Here is a 16,095-nt window from a genome sequence, read left to right on the forward strand (position 1 = left end):
TTAAGGCATCAAACTGTAGGGTCTACGCCCAGACCCTGACAGTTCCAGCAGGCTGTAATCATGGAGGTTGTGGTGGTTTAGGGCCCACCGCGCCTCTACACTTGGTGTTCTCCCTGTGAGAACCACTTCCTTGCCCCTCTTCAGTGATATCCTTGCTGCCAGATGTGTTACCTGCAGACTGTTCCAAATACTGCTCAAGCTTCCTCTTACCCTTGTCTTTACCTCTGATTCCCTGAGTAGTCATTTGTGCATCCATAACCTCTAATCTTGGGGTAATCCTAAGACTCTCTTGCTCTGCTCGATTACTGTTTGTGTGTGCATTATCTTCCTCCCAATTTGTGGTTCCAGCCAAAGCATCGTGATTCGGATCAATGTCCTCAAGTTCATCCTCTTCCTCAATGATAGGTTGAACGTTATTTAACCCAATCTCCTCTGCAGCATCAGCCTCCAGATCTTCAGCAATTTCTCTGATCACCACTCCTTGATTTGCAGGTCCCATAAAAGGAGGGTCTACATCGTCATCATCATCATAATCAATCAGCCCTTCACCACCACCATTCATGATGAGACATGCGCCTGAGTCGTGCGTAAGCATACCGCAGACTTCACAAAACCCTCGCAACCTTTCATAATGAAAGTGGATCAACGTGTTGACACCCGCTTGAAATTGAAAGTTGCATTGAAAACGTAGTGGATGCTCAATGTTCCAGTTTATACGAACTCGTACAAACTCTACTCTTGCCACTGCCTCAACATCGTATTCCACTTCCATTAGATTCGCTAATGCTCGTCCCACAATGGCAATGACTTCCCGGTTGAGGAACTGGAATTGGATCCCACGAATTAGAACCCAAAAATGAATAAATGAGATCAAAGGTGGATTTTGGAGAGGCGTCCAGCGTTGGAGGATTAACATGCGATCGTTAAATGCCCAAGGGCCCCTTCGTATCACAGTGTCAATGGATTCTTCAGTGGGGAATATGAACTAGAATTGATTGTTCGGCATAATTCTCCCATGAACTAGCCCAGTTTGCCCCCAAACGCGTGGCATTGAGGCAATGATGGATCGAAGATTCTGACATCGTGGCATCACCGGACGTCCCAACAGAATAAATCGGTTCTCTTCAACAACCCTGGCCACCACCGCTGCCGGAATTTCAATTGGTGCCTCATCAACCCCCAGATTGATGTCTTGTACCGCTCGCCTAAGATTATCGGCCATTTGTAATCGAATTTGGTAGTAGCGAAATGGAAATAGTAAGGTTGGCTTGATTGCTCGACTAGGGATTGCAAAAGCATGAGCATGACTGCGTTTATATAGAGAGTCTCTTATAACCGCTAAAATCATATCATACTGGATTCGGGGGTTCAGTGTGAAAATAACCGCCGGAGTGATGGATGGGTAACTAACCACAACACTAGAATATTCACGACAAACCGTCGCCCAGAGATCGTGAAAGAAGGATAAAAGTAACTGCCAAAAAATCACTTTTTCGTCGCCTTCTCTCTCATCGTTTTTCTACTCATTTTCAATAAGCTTGTTATAGAAAAAAAACATGCAACATTGTTGTTCGTATTTCACACATGTGGAATGTAACATCCCGGTTTTTGAAATTGGGAATTGGGCCGGTTTGTTTTCTTTTCAAGCCCATTGAAGCCCAACAAGAACAAGTCATAACGAAAAGGGTTTATTTTGTGTAATTGTGTTAACGTGTATACGCTTATATCGCCGCCGTCCTTGTTCAGCAAGAGAGGAGAGCCGATGAACCCTCAAAACACACCAGCAACTTGATCGTTGAGTATTGGAAAGCTTAAGTTGTGTTCTTGTTGTTGGTGTTGTTATCGGTAAGAAGGAAATGATGGAGAGACGTTGTTGTGGTGATGAGTCTCGTGGAGGAGAAGCTTACCATACGGACCCGTGGTTCTCGCTAGTCACCGTCAAACACCATCATTGGTCAGTTAGCCACCGTGAGTCACCGGATGACCGCCGCTTTCATCGGAGCATGTTGAGGTATGAAATCAACGATATAAATAATAAGAGTATTTGTGTGGGAATAAATCGGAACTGGTCCTTTATTTAACGTAGACTTGAAGAGGGGTTTACAGAAAATGACAATTAAGGAGCTAAGCGCAGTTAATACAAAAATAATTGCTCTTCTCTCTCTAATTGCCTAGAATTTCGGATCCTTTTCTCTGACAATGACGTCTGCTATATATAGTGGGCCAATGACCTAGGGTTTCTTCTGATCTTCTGTAAAATTATAGTTTTGCCCTTGCGGCCTGCTGGGCCAAATCCAAGATTTCTGGCCCAGATCTTCCTGAAATCTTTTGCCTGGGCCTCTTTAAATGTTGGGGGCAAAGCCCATATCCAACAATGGTCCCCCCCTAGTCCGATGTGCGATGGCTTGCTTGAGCCCGTCGGATCCGACTACATGTCTTCAAGTCCGTCTTGCGGGAAGAATAGAAGATTTCGGGAGTTTTGTTGCCTTCCGGAGGGTTCTGGGGTAAATAGTATGTTGTACACGTTTTTCGAGGCATCCGGGAAATTCCGGGATGAACAGTGCGTCGGGCACGTTTTTCGAGGTATCCGGGAGATTCCGGGATGAACAGTGCATCGGGCACGTTTTTCGAGGTATCTGGGAGATTCCGGGATGAACAGTGCGTCGGGCACGTTTTTCGAGGCCCGTTGGGCTTTAAACGAGAATTTTACGTGTTCTGCGCGTTTCCCGAGGTACGGGAAATGGGACAACTTAAAAATTAGGGTTTTCCTTGGTCAGTGCGCTGGTCCCCCCCACATATATATGTCTTTGACCTAGTTTTTCCCATTAGTCTTCTTCTTCTCCAAAAAGGTAAATTCTCTTCTTCTCTCTTCCTTATCTCCTTCTTTTTACTCTAGATTTTTTGTGTTCCCTTGTTTGAGAAACCGATCCAAGCTCTCCTTTCCTTGGGAGACCAAGCTCCAAAATTAAGCTTCTCACCGCCGGATATGGTTCCTGCCTGTGCCGCCGTGGGGGTTCTGTTCTCGGCCGCCGTTCGCTCTCGTCGGTGGTTCTCCCGGAATTTCCGCTGCCTTCCATGGTTTCTTCTCCGGTCATGGTGCTTCGCTGCCGCTCAAGCTGTGCCAAACCGCCGGATCTGGCCGGGACCGTTAGGCGTCTCGGCCTCCCTGCCGCCGCGTATGGAGTTGGGTCGCCAGAGAGGACCGCATCTGTTTACCGGAGAATGCTAGATATATGGTGGTTACTCGAACATGCCCGCCGTTGAGGTGGGTGGTTCTCATGCTTGACGCGGGCGAGCTGGTTCTGCGGCGAGGTTGCGGTTCCCGGCAGAATGGTAGCAGGATGACTCATTGGTGGTCCGCGTACGAATGGTGGCGAGATGAGGACTTCAGCGAGACCTTGAGTTTGTCGGGTTTGGCGAGATGGGGAACTGGCGGCGTGGAGAGGGCTGCGAGTTCACGCCATGGGTTTGAACACCTGAACACGGTGCGTTTGCGGGATGATACGGTCGAGATGGCGGGTGCGAGGTCAACGTGACGAGACCAAAGTTTTGCGTAAGGGACCTATGGCGAGCTCGTCGACGGCGAGATGAGTGATTTCGCGAGGTCTGTATGACGAGCTCCATATAGCTGACGAGATTATGTTATTGCGGATCGGGAGATTGCTGAGCAACGGGGAAGTCGGGACTTTGGCGAGATCAAGTTTTGAGGTCGTAAGGCGGTGGTCTTGAATTTGTGGTGGCAAGAATGGCTGCGAGGTCGACAGGAGTGCGGAGACGAGGTGGGTGAGCTCGCGACTCTCTGCTTCTGCGTTTAGGGTCTTTGGCGGGGTCACGCGTGATGATGTGCGTGTTTCTAACATTGTGATGTGTATGATACTCGTCTGATTGGCGAGATTGAGTGTGCGAGGTCGGTATCTGGGCGAGCTCGGTTTTCGTCTGCGAGATAGCTGTGTGCGCGGTGTCTTGTCGAAAGTGGCGAGATCGAATTTGGCGAGGTGAGGACTTTGCGTACATTTTAGCGAGATCGACAGTCTGAGCCGCATGTGTCGTCGGCGAGGTCGAGGTTTCGTGTGGTGAGGCGATGAGGTTCAGTACGAGATTCTTGCTGGTGAGGTCGCTATGTTTATGCGAGGTTGAGGATGGGTTTTGTACGAGGTTAAAGCGCGTGGTGATGAGACGGTGCGTGTGCGAGATGGTGAGATGAAGATGACGAGCGGCGAGGTCATTACGATGTGTACGAGGGTTGGTATGGCAAGATGGTCATCTAGCGTATCGCCGAGGTCATGACGTGTGGTTGACTGCGCGCATCCTGGTACGGGGACGAGGTGGAAATGTTGACTTAACTTAGTGGAGCCAAAACTGGCGAGCTCACATGGCGAGGTGGAGTCCACGGCGAGCTCGCATAGTAGACCACAGCGAGCTCACATAGGAGACTACGGCGAGCTTGACTTTGGCGAGATCGAGAGGCGGGCGAGCTCATCTTGACGAGATGGAGATCGAGGTTTTTTTTTTCTTACGAACGGCTTGGCGAGCTCGCGGTTTCACAAGTGTAAGACCGCGCTTCAGAGTTGGCGAGCTCGCGGACGCCGGCGTACTCGTGGTGGCAAGCTTGACTTGGCGAGTAACACTTCTTCGTATGGGACCTCGGTGAACTCAATTGCGTGCACAAGATGGTGCGTACTATGCGCACTGCTGGCCGTTGTAACTCGGGTGTGGCCGTTTCGTATTGCATACTATGGCGTTCTCGATGTGGTTTCGACACTGACCGGTTGCTTGGTTGGCTTTGCCAGGTACCACACCATGGTCTTGGGAGATGACTTCTTTGGCGACATTCCGGAAGAGCTCGAAGATGACCAATATGGCGCGTCAGCAGGAGACCTTGACGAGACGGGTAGGGAATTTCCTTGGTGGGAGCCGTCTGAAGGAAACGGTGTTATGTCGGATTTGGCGGATCTTTCGGTAGATGAGGTCCGGGAGCTCGAAGTAATGTTCCCGACGGGTAACCAAGCACTCAGTCTAATTCCTCTTCCTCCGAATCGGCGTCGCGGGAAGGTTCTTCCGTACGAAGAACGAACTGTTGTGGAGGGTTCTCCTAGATCTCTGGTCGCTGGACTAGCCGTTGGTGATGGAGTTCCGAGGTGCCGTAGAGACCGTACGGGAAATAAGGAACGCACTTCCCGCGACGCAGGGAGTACATTATGCGATGAGGATTCCATAGCCCGCATCCTTGATCTATTCCAAACGCCAAACGGTATGAAGTTCGTGATGCCGAGTGACGACGAGCGCCCGTGGGACTGCCCTGAAGGTCACTTCTGCGTTTACGAAGATTATTTTACTGATGGCGGCCTGTGGTTTCCTATCCCGGAATTTCTGACGAGCTTTTGTGCGCGTCGAGAGATTGCGCTCTCGCAGTTGTCGATTTCCAGCGTCCGTAATGCAGTGGGGCTTGCGATAATTGGTAGCCATATGAAAGTCAAGATGAGCACGGATCTCTTTGAGTTGCTGACTCGATTTCTACGTGACAAATCGGGGCTATGTTGCCTGTTGTGCAGCCGGACTCACGATCATGAACGGGCAGAGGAGTCATATCCACGATTGGCGGAGGCGATTTTTCTTCGTGGAGATAAACGACGCATCGGTCGAAGATCCCGGCACGACCTGTCCTGCTTCTTGGAACTTCACCCCCGGTAGCCGTTGCTGGGTTGGGTTCCTATCGTTTTGATGCTCCTAACCGTTTTCTGACCGTTCGTTTTATTTTTGCAGGAAAACCGCCATCTTCAGCTGCGCGCGATTTGAGCATTGTCGACAAAGGTGTTCCTTTTCTTTGGTGTAAGGCTTTGCGGTGGCCGAGAGTTCTTTCTCATCTCAAGACTTGTGAGTTTTGCTAGTTTTCTTATTTTTGGGATTTATGTGCTTTCGTGACTAAGGCGTCTATTTATGCTGTAGGTTCGCGGACTGGATTGCAAATGGGGGACTGTCCGATGCCATGTTACGCTGATCTGTTCGACGCCGAGGAGGTGCCAACTGTTGCTACCGAGGTTGTTGCGCCAGACGCCGAGACCGGCTTGGAGGTCGTTGCTGTGGAGCTCGAGGATGGCGAGGTACTTGCTCCCGCAGGTGAGACTGACCGCAGATCCCGTTCTGTCGAAGTTGCTGCTGCTCGTGCCGCGAAGAAGCCTTCCTCGGGGTCTCGTAAGAGTGTTTCAGCAGCTGGTGGCGATCGCTCCCGGAAGAGATCATTACGTTCGAGTCCTCGGAGTGATGCTGGAGGTACTTCTAGGCGTCCTCACCATGCAGAAGATGGGCGCGGTGAGTTCGTCCCGCAGACGGAAGGCGGTCGTGAAGATGATCGCTCCTTCTCATTTCGCTACGACGTGAAGGATCAAGTGTTCGTTGGGAACTCGCGAGCTTGTGCAGACCTCGCCAGCAGGATTGATGGTGACTCTGTTCCGCTTCTTACCTCTCGCGAGTTGGCTTGTCAAGACTCGTACGAGCAAGCCGTTCGTCGACAATTTCAGGTTTGCATTTTTTACTTCCCAGTTCGCCCCGATACGGATTTTACTTAGTCATAATCGAATTATTTTGCTTGGTGCTTTAGGCGATGAGCTGGATCAACCATCTCGCTGGCGACTGTAATGAAAAGGTGCGCGCCGCTAGGAAGGAGGCCTCGCTTGCTCAGGACGCGCGTGTTCAGGCTGAGCAATCAAGCAAAGAAAACGCAGCGATGGTCAAGGAGCTCACGGTTTCACTCAAGCAATCTGAGCGTAAGTTCACCTCCGAGACGGAGCGACTCAGGAAAGCGAGGGATGAGCGCGGAGAGGAGGAGCGCGCCAAGGCTGCTGTCGTGATCAAGTCACATGAAGAGCGTATCGATCGTTTTAGGGAGCACGTGATCGCAACACGCAAGAAACAGCCCCATTTACTCACTCTTAGCCAGGTGACCGGAACTAGGCAATGTTTGACGAAGTTGATCAGTAGGGGTATTGCTATTCCCGCAGAGAGGATGGCGCGTCTTGCTGCTGGCGAGAAGGAGTTCACGGCGAAATCGAACGGGGTTGTGGTGCCGCCGCTTCATGATGATGATCTCGAGCCATTCCCGGGAGCTGGTGGCGGAGGTGCTGATGATGTCGCAAACGAGTGATATGTCCTCGTATTATTACTTATTGTTGTTGCTTTTGAGTTTCACCTCTTGTTATTTCGTACTTGAGTGCTTTTGTACTTTTCCTTCGTATATTTGCAAACTCGTTTGCTTTCGCGTTATAAACTTGGTTATTCGCTTTCTCGCATAAGTGTTGATTATTGCCGAAGTTGCTTTCGTTTTTTTTTTATCGTTGCGGGGCATATTTTGCGGTGCAGGACGTCTCCTGGCTTATCCTGGATATGTTATTCCCCGTAACGGCGAGAGTAGACAAGACGGACTCGTCGTACTAGTTAGGTGCGTTCAGTCGTGACCGGCTTACCCTGTGGGTGCTGCAGGAATCGCGAGAGTGTGCGAGTCGGGGTCTTCGACTTATTCACTCTGCGCCCTGCTAGCTTTGCGAGTCTGGGCTCGGCTTATAAATCCTTACCAAAGTAAGGACGTGGATTATTTCACCACGGCACTCATGCGGAGCGCTTGCGAGTATGGACTCGGCTTTTATTCTTTACCGAAGTAAAGTATGGATTATTTCACCATTACATTCATGCGGAACGTAGAACTGTACACCTGGCCAAGGCGTCAGCGTGAAGACGAAGGATTTGCTCGAAAATTTTATTTTTTTATTAAAGTGATAGTTGGACCTCGTGAAAGGCTGCCTACGTACCCTCGAGAGGGATCAAACCAATCGTAGTTCGTGTTACATAAGAATGCTCGGTGACGAGCTGGTTTTTTTTTTTTTTTTTTTTTTTTTTTAAATTTAATAAACATGCTCCAAGTTGATTGGCTAATGGTAGTAGCGCTTGAGGTTGGCGGAATTCCAGGATCGCGGGACTGGTGTGCCGTCCATTTCGAGTAGCTGATAGACTCCTGGCTTGACGATCTTTGAAACTAAGTAGGGACCTTCCCAATGCGCGCCAAGCTTTCCTGCGTTCTTCTCCGCGGTGTTTTCGAAGACTTTGCGGAGGACGAGATCTCCCTCGTCAAAGTAGCGAGACTTGACCTTTTTGTTGTAGAACTTTGCGGCAGCTTGCTGGTAGTTCTGGACGTGCAGCAGAGCCTGATCGCGCTCTTCTTCGATGAAAAGGAGTCTGTCACATAGCATTTTGTCATTCAGCTCCGGATTGTGTACAAGCATAGATCGTCGGAGTGTCGGGATTCCCACTTCGGCTGGTGCGAGTGCCTCCATACCGTACGCGAGTGAAAACGGGGTTCGTCCGGTGGAAGTGCGCGGGGAAGTTCGGTGAGACCACAAAACACCGTCGAGTTCGTCTGCCCAGAGTCCTTTCTTCGCGTCGAGACGTTTCTTAATCCCAGCGAGGATTGTCTTGTTTGTTGCTTCTGCTTGTTCGTTACCCTGCGGGTATCGTGGAGTTGACTTGCTAAGACGTATCCGCCATCCAGCACAGAAACCTTCAAACTGGAGAGAAGTGAATTGTGGGCCGTTGTCACATACGATTTCGTAAGGGAGTCCGTGTCTGCATATAATATTCTTCCACACAAAGTTCTGGACTTCATTAGCTTCGAGCGAGGCATACGATTCCGCTTCAACCCACTTGGTAAAGTAGTCCGTCATAATGAGGAGATACTTCTTTTGATTCGACGGAGTTAGGGGGCCGACGATGTCCATTGCCCATCGCATGAAGGGGTAAGGTGGGGATGTGGTTCGCAGGAGTTCTGTCGGAGAATGGATGAATGGTGCATGTCGCTGACATTTTTCACACTTATTTGCAAATGCAGTACAATCGGCCACCATGGTCGGCCAGAAATGACCGTTGCGGCGAATTCGAAGCGCCAATGCTCGCCCTCCCGAGTGGTTACCTCCAGCGCCTTCGTGGACCTCTCGCATGATGTCATTGACGTCCTTTGTATTTACACAGATGAGGAGTGCGCCATTGGCCTCCCAATGGAACAAGCTGCCATCCAACAGCGTGTAATGTGCGCTCTTGACGCGAAGACGTCGTGCTTCCCACTTGTCTTTTGGCATGATTCCATCCGCGATGAATGCTATAATCTCAGTTTGCCAATCTTCTTGTCTTTTGGAAGCGGGTGGTGCAGGTACGGTGGTAACTGGAGGTGCCGGGGTTGGAATGGGCGTGGCGTTAGTGTTTACGTTCGTGGGCGTTGAGGCTGAAATAGATGTTGCGGAGGCGTTCGCGTTTGTGTTTGTTGAGGCTGATCTCGTTACTGCCAAGGCGATTGCAGAGACGCTCGGGTCTGTCATGGAGACTGTTGCGGGTGCGGTTCCAAGGGACGTAGCTGGAGCGGGATTAAACAGGTTGACGTTAATACTTGGTTGATCGATGCTCTCCACAGGAATTACTCGTCGGAGATCGGGATCGGACGTAGAAGCAAGCGTTGCAAGTGCGTCCGCTGGAGCATTATCGCTGCGTGGAATTTTGACGAGCTCAAAGAACTCGAAGTGCTGTGAGAGGTCGCGGACGACTTTCAGATAAGCATCCCTGCGTGCGTGTCTTGTTGCGTAATCTCCACTAAATTGATGTGTCACAAGCTGTGAATCACAATAAGCTTGGATCTTTTTAACGCCGATTCCATGTGCGAGACGCAGTCCAGCAATTAGTGCTTCATACTCTGTGTCGTTGTTAGAAGCAGAGAAAGCAAGGCGGAACGACTGCTCCAATATTTCGCCAGTCGGCGAGGTTAGGCGTACGCCTGCTCCCGAACCCATCTTCGACGAAGCGCCATCAACATGAAGTGACCATATCTCGGGTGGAGGTGAGTCAGCTTCGAGTTCAGGAGAGAGTTCTACGAGAAAATCCGCGAGAACCTGTGACTTAGCGCATGTGCGATTCTTGTACTCAATGTCGTACTCACTCAATTCAACTGCCCACTTTGCCAGACGTCCTGATTGACTCGGGCTGTGAAGGATCGTGCGCAGCGGCTGATTTGTTAGGACTTCAACAGTGTGTGATTGGAAGTATGGGCGGAGCTTGCGAGCTGAAATGACGACTGCGTATGCGAGCTTCTCAAGAGTTGGGTACCGAAGTTCCGCGCCATCGAGAGTTTTGCTCACATAGAAGATCGGATGTTGCTCTCCACGATCCTCTCTGACGAGCACACCACTTACAGCTGAACAGGAGATGGCGATGTAGAGACACAACGTTTCTCCTTGCTCCGGTTTGGCCAGGACTGGTGGAGACGATAAGTACTCCTTCAACTGTGTGAATGCTAGCTCGCATTTCTCATCCCACTCGAAGCGTTTATTCCCGCGGAGGAGCTGATAAAACGGCAAACACTTGTCTGTTGAACGAGAGATGAAACGATTCAGTGCGGCAATTCGCCCAGTAAGCCTCTGTACTTCACGTGTGTTCCGTGGTGACGGGAGATTGATGATAGCCGAAATCTGTTTCGGATTAGCTTCTATGCCACGTTTCGTGACGAGGTATCCCAAGAATTCCCCGGAAGTGACCCCAAATGTGCATTTCGCTGGATTCAGCTTCATGTTGTACTTGTTGAGTATCTCGAAACATTGCTTCAGGTGTGCGACGTGATCTGCTGCTTGAGCTGATTTGACGAGCATGTCGTCAATATAGACTTCCATTGTTCTTCCGAGTTGACTTGCAAACATGCGGTTCACCAGTCGCTGATATGTGGCTCCTGCATTCTTCAATCCAAACGGCATGACTCTGTAACAGAAAGTGCCTTGCTCGGTGATGAAAGCAGTCTTCTCACGGTCGTCTTTGTGCATCATTATCTGATTGTAACCCGAGAACGCATCCATAAAAGATAACAATTCGTTTCCTGCTGTGGCTTCGACGAGCTGATCAATGCGCGGAAGAGGAAAGCTGTCCTTCGGACAAGCCTTGTTGAGATCTGTGAAGTCGACGCAGACTCTCCACGTACCATTCTTCTTCTTGACGACCACGGGATTACTCAGCCAATCTGGGTAGCGCACCTCAATGAAACATCCAGCATCAAGTAGTTTTTTTACCTCATCATTGACCGTGGCCGTGCGCTCCGCTCCGAGCTTTCGTCGCTTCTGTTTGACGGGCTTATAAGTCGGGTCAACGTTGAGCTCATGGCTAGTAATACTTGGATCGATTCCGGTCATGTGATCTATAGTCCATGCGAATGTGGTTGCATTCTTACGCAAAAAATGGACGAGCTCGTCTCTTAGTGCGACTGGCAGCTCGGCTCCTATTCCGACGCAACGCTTAGGATCAGACAAGTCGATGTTAACTTGAATCACAGACTCCTTCGGAGGTGGTGTACGTGGATCTCGTGGTGGTGCTGATTGGGCGATTACAAAAGCCCTCGCATTTCGCAACTTTTTCTCGATGATGAAGCAAGTTCGAGCCATCAAAGGGTCTCCGCGCAGCGTGTAGAATCCGTATGCGTTCGGGAACTTGACACATTGGTGATACGTAGAAGCGACAGCGCGCATCTTGTGGAGCCAAGGCGTTCCCAGAATAACATTGTAGACGATGGGTTTGTCCACAATTGCGAAGTTGAAGCACTGCATCGTACCGCCAACGTAAATTGGAAGCGTTATAGTCCCGACAGTCATGATGGTGTCCCCGTCGAATCCTGTCAAAGGCTGCGTTTCATGGACCGTGTTGCGCAGATCAATCTCCATCTGGATCAGCACGTCCTTGAATATCACGTTGACTGAACTCTCGGTGTCAATAAGAATCCTTGTTACTGAGCTCTCGCCGATTACCATTTCCACGATAAGTGGATCGTTGTTCGGACTAGCGTTGCGCGCATCTTCTTCAGTGAAGGTAATTGGTGCGGTGGATGTCTTGAACATGTTGCTGTGAGAAGGCGTGTTGCGCTTTGTTTCTGTTTCGCGACAGTAGGCTTGGATAGATCGAACAGAATCGCGACATGTTGACAGGCCACCCATGATCATGTTGATCCTTCGGCGAGGAGCTGGTGGTTCATCGTGCTCTTCTGCTTCGCGATTCCTTCTGGGGGGAGGAGGTAAACGAGCAACTTCCCGTTCTCGGTCATTTTGTGCCCAAGCTCGGTCATCATGTGCTGCAGTTTCCTCTTCGCGCCGTCTGTCGTGCTGTTGTTCGTCTCTTAGGCAATACTGATTATCTTTGTGTGCGACAACTTTTCTGCGCTCTCGCTCTACATCGACGCCACCTTTCTTGTACTTTTCGAGAAGCAGCATTTGAAGTGTTTTACACTCTTCAGTTAAATGTCCGTTGAACCTGTGGAACTCGCAATACGGGCGCTTGCCTTTGAAGCCGGGATTATCGGATTCACGGTGCCATTTGTTCCAAGACTTATTTTGTGGCTCTCTTCCTTCGATAGCGAACATCGTCGCTTTTCTTCCTTTCTCGCCTCGGGTGTAGTCCCTGTTGTAGTGCTGGCGTGGTTCATGGTACTCGTCTATGGCTTTACCCTTTGAGCTCGGAGCCTTCTCGGACGCTTTTTCTGCCGCATCAGTTTGATCGTGGCTTTCTTTCCCTTGGTCTTCCTCCACCAGCATGTATCGGTTTGCACGCGCAAAGACTTCGCGCAGGGATTGGAGGGGTAAGATTGTTAGGTCTTCCTTGAACCTGGTTCCGCGGGCGAGTGCGTCCCTTAGAGCTCCGATAGCGGCTTCGTCGCTGATGGCGAGCTGGGTTAAAACTCCTCTGAATCTTGCCATGAAAGTTCGCAGCGACTCGTTGGGCTTCTGACGCATTCTCCATAATTCGGCGTTTGACGCAGGGACGTGCATGAGACATTGGTGATGCTGAAGGAAGGCAGTTGTGAGTGCTTCATAACCATCGATCGAATTGGCCTTGAGCTTTGAAAACCAGTTCAATGCTTCCCCGGTTAAGCTTTCGACGAACAGTTGACAACTTCCCGCGTCCTCCTCCTTGGGAGAAAAGTATGAACTACCAATATGGATAGACATAGACTTCAAGAAAATAGTGGGATCCCCCTTGCCGTCGTACGGTATTGGCTTGTTTTTGTTGGTATCGGGATTGCGTCTTACTCTGACGCCTGATACTTTTGTGGTGAAGGGCGAGCGTCGCGTCTCCGCTAATACAGTCTCGAGTTCCGGGGCTCCGCTTGTTGCTCTGTGCATCTGAGTCGTAAGCGTATGCAGCTGGGCTTGCATCTGCTGAAGTTCTTGCCGTAGCGCGTGATTCTCAGCGTTCTCGGAGCGACTTGGATCAGCACGCTGATCTGCGGAGACCTGGCTGGCCTGAAAATGTACCCTTGGCTGCTCGCCATTGGGTCCAACGATGATCGACGAGAGACGGGGCCTTCCATTAGCGTTGTGCTCAGCTCTCGGTATGTTAGCGGTGTGATGGTTAGCTTGCGGAGCATGGTGGTCAGCTCGCGGAGCATAGAGGTCAGCTCGCGGAGCGTTGAGGTCAGCTCGCGGAGCGTTGAGGTCAGCTTGCGGAGCGTTGAGGTCAGCTCGCGGAGTGCGTGGTGCCAATGCGTCATCCTCCTATCGCTGATGATGCCTTGCATGGCCATTGCGTCCTTGCGATTCTATCTGCGCCGCTTGACCGCTCATCTTATCCAAGGTTCTTTGTACAGCTTCGTCAAGTGCGGCCTGACTGATTTTCAGGTGTCTGGACGATCGACGGGGGTAAATGTCGTGCGTAGTGCCCATATCTTTGCGGCCATTTGGAGCGTCCTCAACAGCTACTCGATCGGTAAGGATTGCTCCATTGGTTCCGCCATTTGTCGGAGCGACGCGCGTAACGCCTACGGCTTCACGGTCAGTTGGATCGTCTCCAGTGGTTTCACGAACAGGAAACATAACGCCTGCGGCTACGCCATTGGTGGGAGCGACACGCGTAGCGCCTATGGCTGCGCGGTCAGTGAGCGTTGCGTCCTCGCCCGTAATTGCTTCGGGTCTGTTGGCGCCTTGGAGTTGGTTGGTCCTCGCACGGGTGCGCCCCCATACGGTGCGTGGAGGAGACACGTCGCGGGCTGGGGAGGAGTTCACGCCTTCGTCGCTTGAGTGATTGATCTGAGACATGCTTCTGGTTTTCCGAAAACGCCTTGTTCTTCAAATTCTTCTCGTCAAAAGGTCAGGATTCCGTTCAGCCCCACAGTGGGCGCCAAATTGTTGAGGTATGAAATCAACGATATAAATAATAAGAGTATTTGTGTGGGAATAAATCGGAACTGGTCCTTTATTTAACGTAGACTTGAAGAGGGGTTTACAGAAAAGGACAATTAAGGAGCTAAGCGCAGTTAATACGAAAATAATTGCTCTTCTCTCTCTAATTGCCTAGAATTTCGGATCCTTTTCTCTGACAATGACGTCTGCTATATATAGTGGGCCAATGACCTAGGGTTTCTTCTGATCTTCTGTAAAATTACAGTTTTGCCCTTGCGGCCTGCTGGGCCAAATCCAAGATTTCTGGCTCAGATCTTCCTGAAATCTTTTGCCTGGGCCTCTTTAAATGTTGGGGGCAAAGCCCATATCCAACAGAGCAGTCGTGGTCCATCGGAGATGTCGTTAAGGGTAAGGAAACCCTATTTTATTATGTAGCTTGCGGAATAAGTTTCTGATATTGTCTTGATGGATCTGTTGCTTTGTTGTTGTTTGATTGTTGAGAGATGAGGACGTGACAACTGTGGACTTGAAGCTTTGTTGATCGGCGTTGCTGACCCGTCAAGAATCGTTGAGTGTAAACGCCGAGAAAAGTAAACGGCGAAACTCTTTCTCGTGTCTGTCGTTGTGTTGTGTTGCATTGATTATTGAACCGAGAAGCTTAACCAACTAAACCAGAGGATTTGAGTCCAGAACCGAAACTTGTTTATCGAACGTGCATGACTTAATTTGTGGTGTCATGCATGGTTAGTGGTTACGTACGTTATCGATGACGTTGGTTAATATAATATTGGTGAATCCGTGTATTGTGGCTGGTTGAGGAATTGGTATTGTGGGAGCATGTGATCGTACGTGGACTAAACTGTGGTGTATTATATTAGAATTTGATCTAATTAATTTAATTAAAGGAAACACCATAAGTATAAGTTATGAGACTTTGGTTAGGGTTGTTCTATTGGATTAATATCATGGTTATGGTCTTTGATCGGCTATTATAAACTGTTGCAGATTGAGAAGTGTTGTTGAACCGTATTTGCATTGTTGCTATTTCTAAATCAAGGATTGATTCATGTGGCTAAGGTGAGGACTAGTTGGTGTCTTCTACATATTCAAATGTGTTTGGATAATTGCTTAGTTTAAGGTTAAGCTGAGTATACCTACGAGTTGCATATATTATGAGTAACCGTATGTGTTTGTTGAGTGTATTAATATTTATAAGTATATAAATATGTTTTGATAAAGTATAAGAAAAGAGAATTAGTATCTTAGAGTTAGATATTGAACTAAAATGGATATTTTATGCGTGTTGATTGATGATGGCGTGATTGCGTGAATACATGTTATGTTGTGGTAAAATAAGTGCTTGTGTGTGAGGATATAAGGTGCCAAGGCACGTAGATGCGGGAGAGCCGCAGAGAGTCCTGCAAGGAGAGATCCTTGTAGTTGTGTGGTGGTCTACGGGCGCGGAATGCGGGTAGATCAAGATTGGCTGACGAGCCAACGCGTGGTTGTGCGTGGAAGAAGTGCGAGAAGCACGAGGAATCCGGATACGCAAGTGAAAATGTGCAGGAAGAAGTGCGAAAGCATGAGGAATCCGGTAATGCACAACGTGCAGGAAGAAGTGCGAAAGCATGAGGAATCCGGTAATGCACGGGTTGACGTGTTTGACATGTGGTATCATGGGACATACGTAGTTCCATTTGTGTGATATGTGCGTATGTTTGTGTGTCATAGGATTTAGGACAGAATGATTGCTGCTTGTCTAAGGTTTAGACTTTGGGATTGTCTAAGCGTGTTTGGGTGTGGAGACTTCGGGAGCCCTAAGGCTTTCCCTCACTGAGTAATTATCAATTACTCACCCCTCTCTTTTTGCAGGTTGGTTAAGTCAAGAGTTCGTTTTGCGTTGTTAGCTGGTAGT

At 49.6% G+C, this 16,095-nt stretch overlaps 1 protein-coding gene and 1 pseudogene across 1 annotated transcript; both read right to left on the reverse strand.

Moving 5' to 3' along the window:
• Positions 1 to 58: 58 nt before the first annotated feature.
• On the reverse strand, positions 59 to 1,270 carry LOC147944447 (uncharacterized; annotated as a pseudogene).
• Positions 1,271 to 7,922: 6,652 nt separating this feature from the next.
• LOC147944448 (uncharacterized) lies at positions 7,923 to 15,216 on the reverse strand. Its single transcript, XM_087512590.1, has 3 exons — positions 15,134 to 15,216; positions 13,862 to 13,885; positions 7,923 to 10,218 (listed from the first exon to the last, which is right to left on the reverse strand). Exons 1-3 carry the CDS (start codon positions 15,214 to 15,216, stop codon positions 7,923 to 7,925), a joined length of 2,403 nt encoding a protein of 800 aa, XP_087368716.1.
• Between the last annotated feature and the right edge of the window lie 879 nt (positions 15,217 to 16,095).

The sequence above is a fragment of the Camelina sativa genome, chromosome 5 (genome assembly GCF_030686135.1).
Source record: "Camelina sativa cultivar CO46 ecotype springtype chromosome 5, ASM3068613v1".
In the NCBI taxonomy this organism is placed as follows: domain Eukaryota; kingdom Viridiplantae; phylum Streptophyta; class Magnoliopsida; order Brassicales; family Brassicaceae; genus Camelina; species Camelina sativa.

What these genes read in the sequence shown, in the direction of transcription:
- LOC147944448 (XM_087512590.1), bottom strand. Translation starts at nt 15,216, where the DNA reads ATGCAAATACGGTTCAACAACACTTCTCAATCTGCAACAGTTTATAAT. An exon ending in ATAACCATGATATTAATCCA is followed by an intron (nt 13,886 to 15,133) that starts ATAGAACAACCC and finishes CCAATGGCGTAG; the next exon opens with CCGCAGGCGTTATGTTTCCT. An exon ending in AGGCGTTATGTTTCCTGTTC is followed by an intron (nt 10,219 to 13,861) that starts GTGAAACCACTG and finishes TTCAGCTGTAAG; the next exon opens with TGGTGTGCTCGTCAGAGAGG.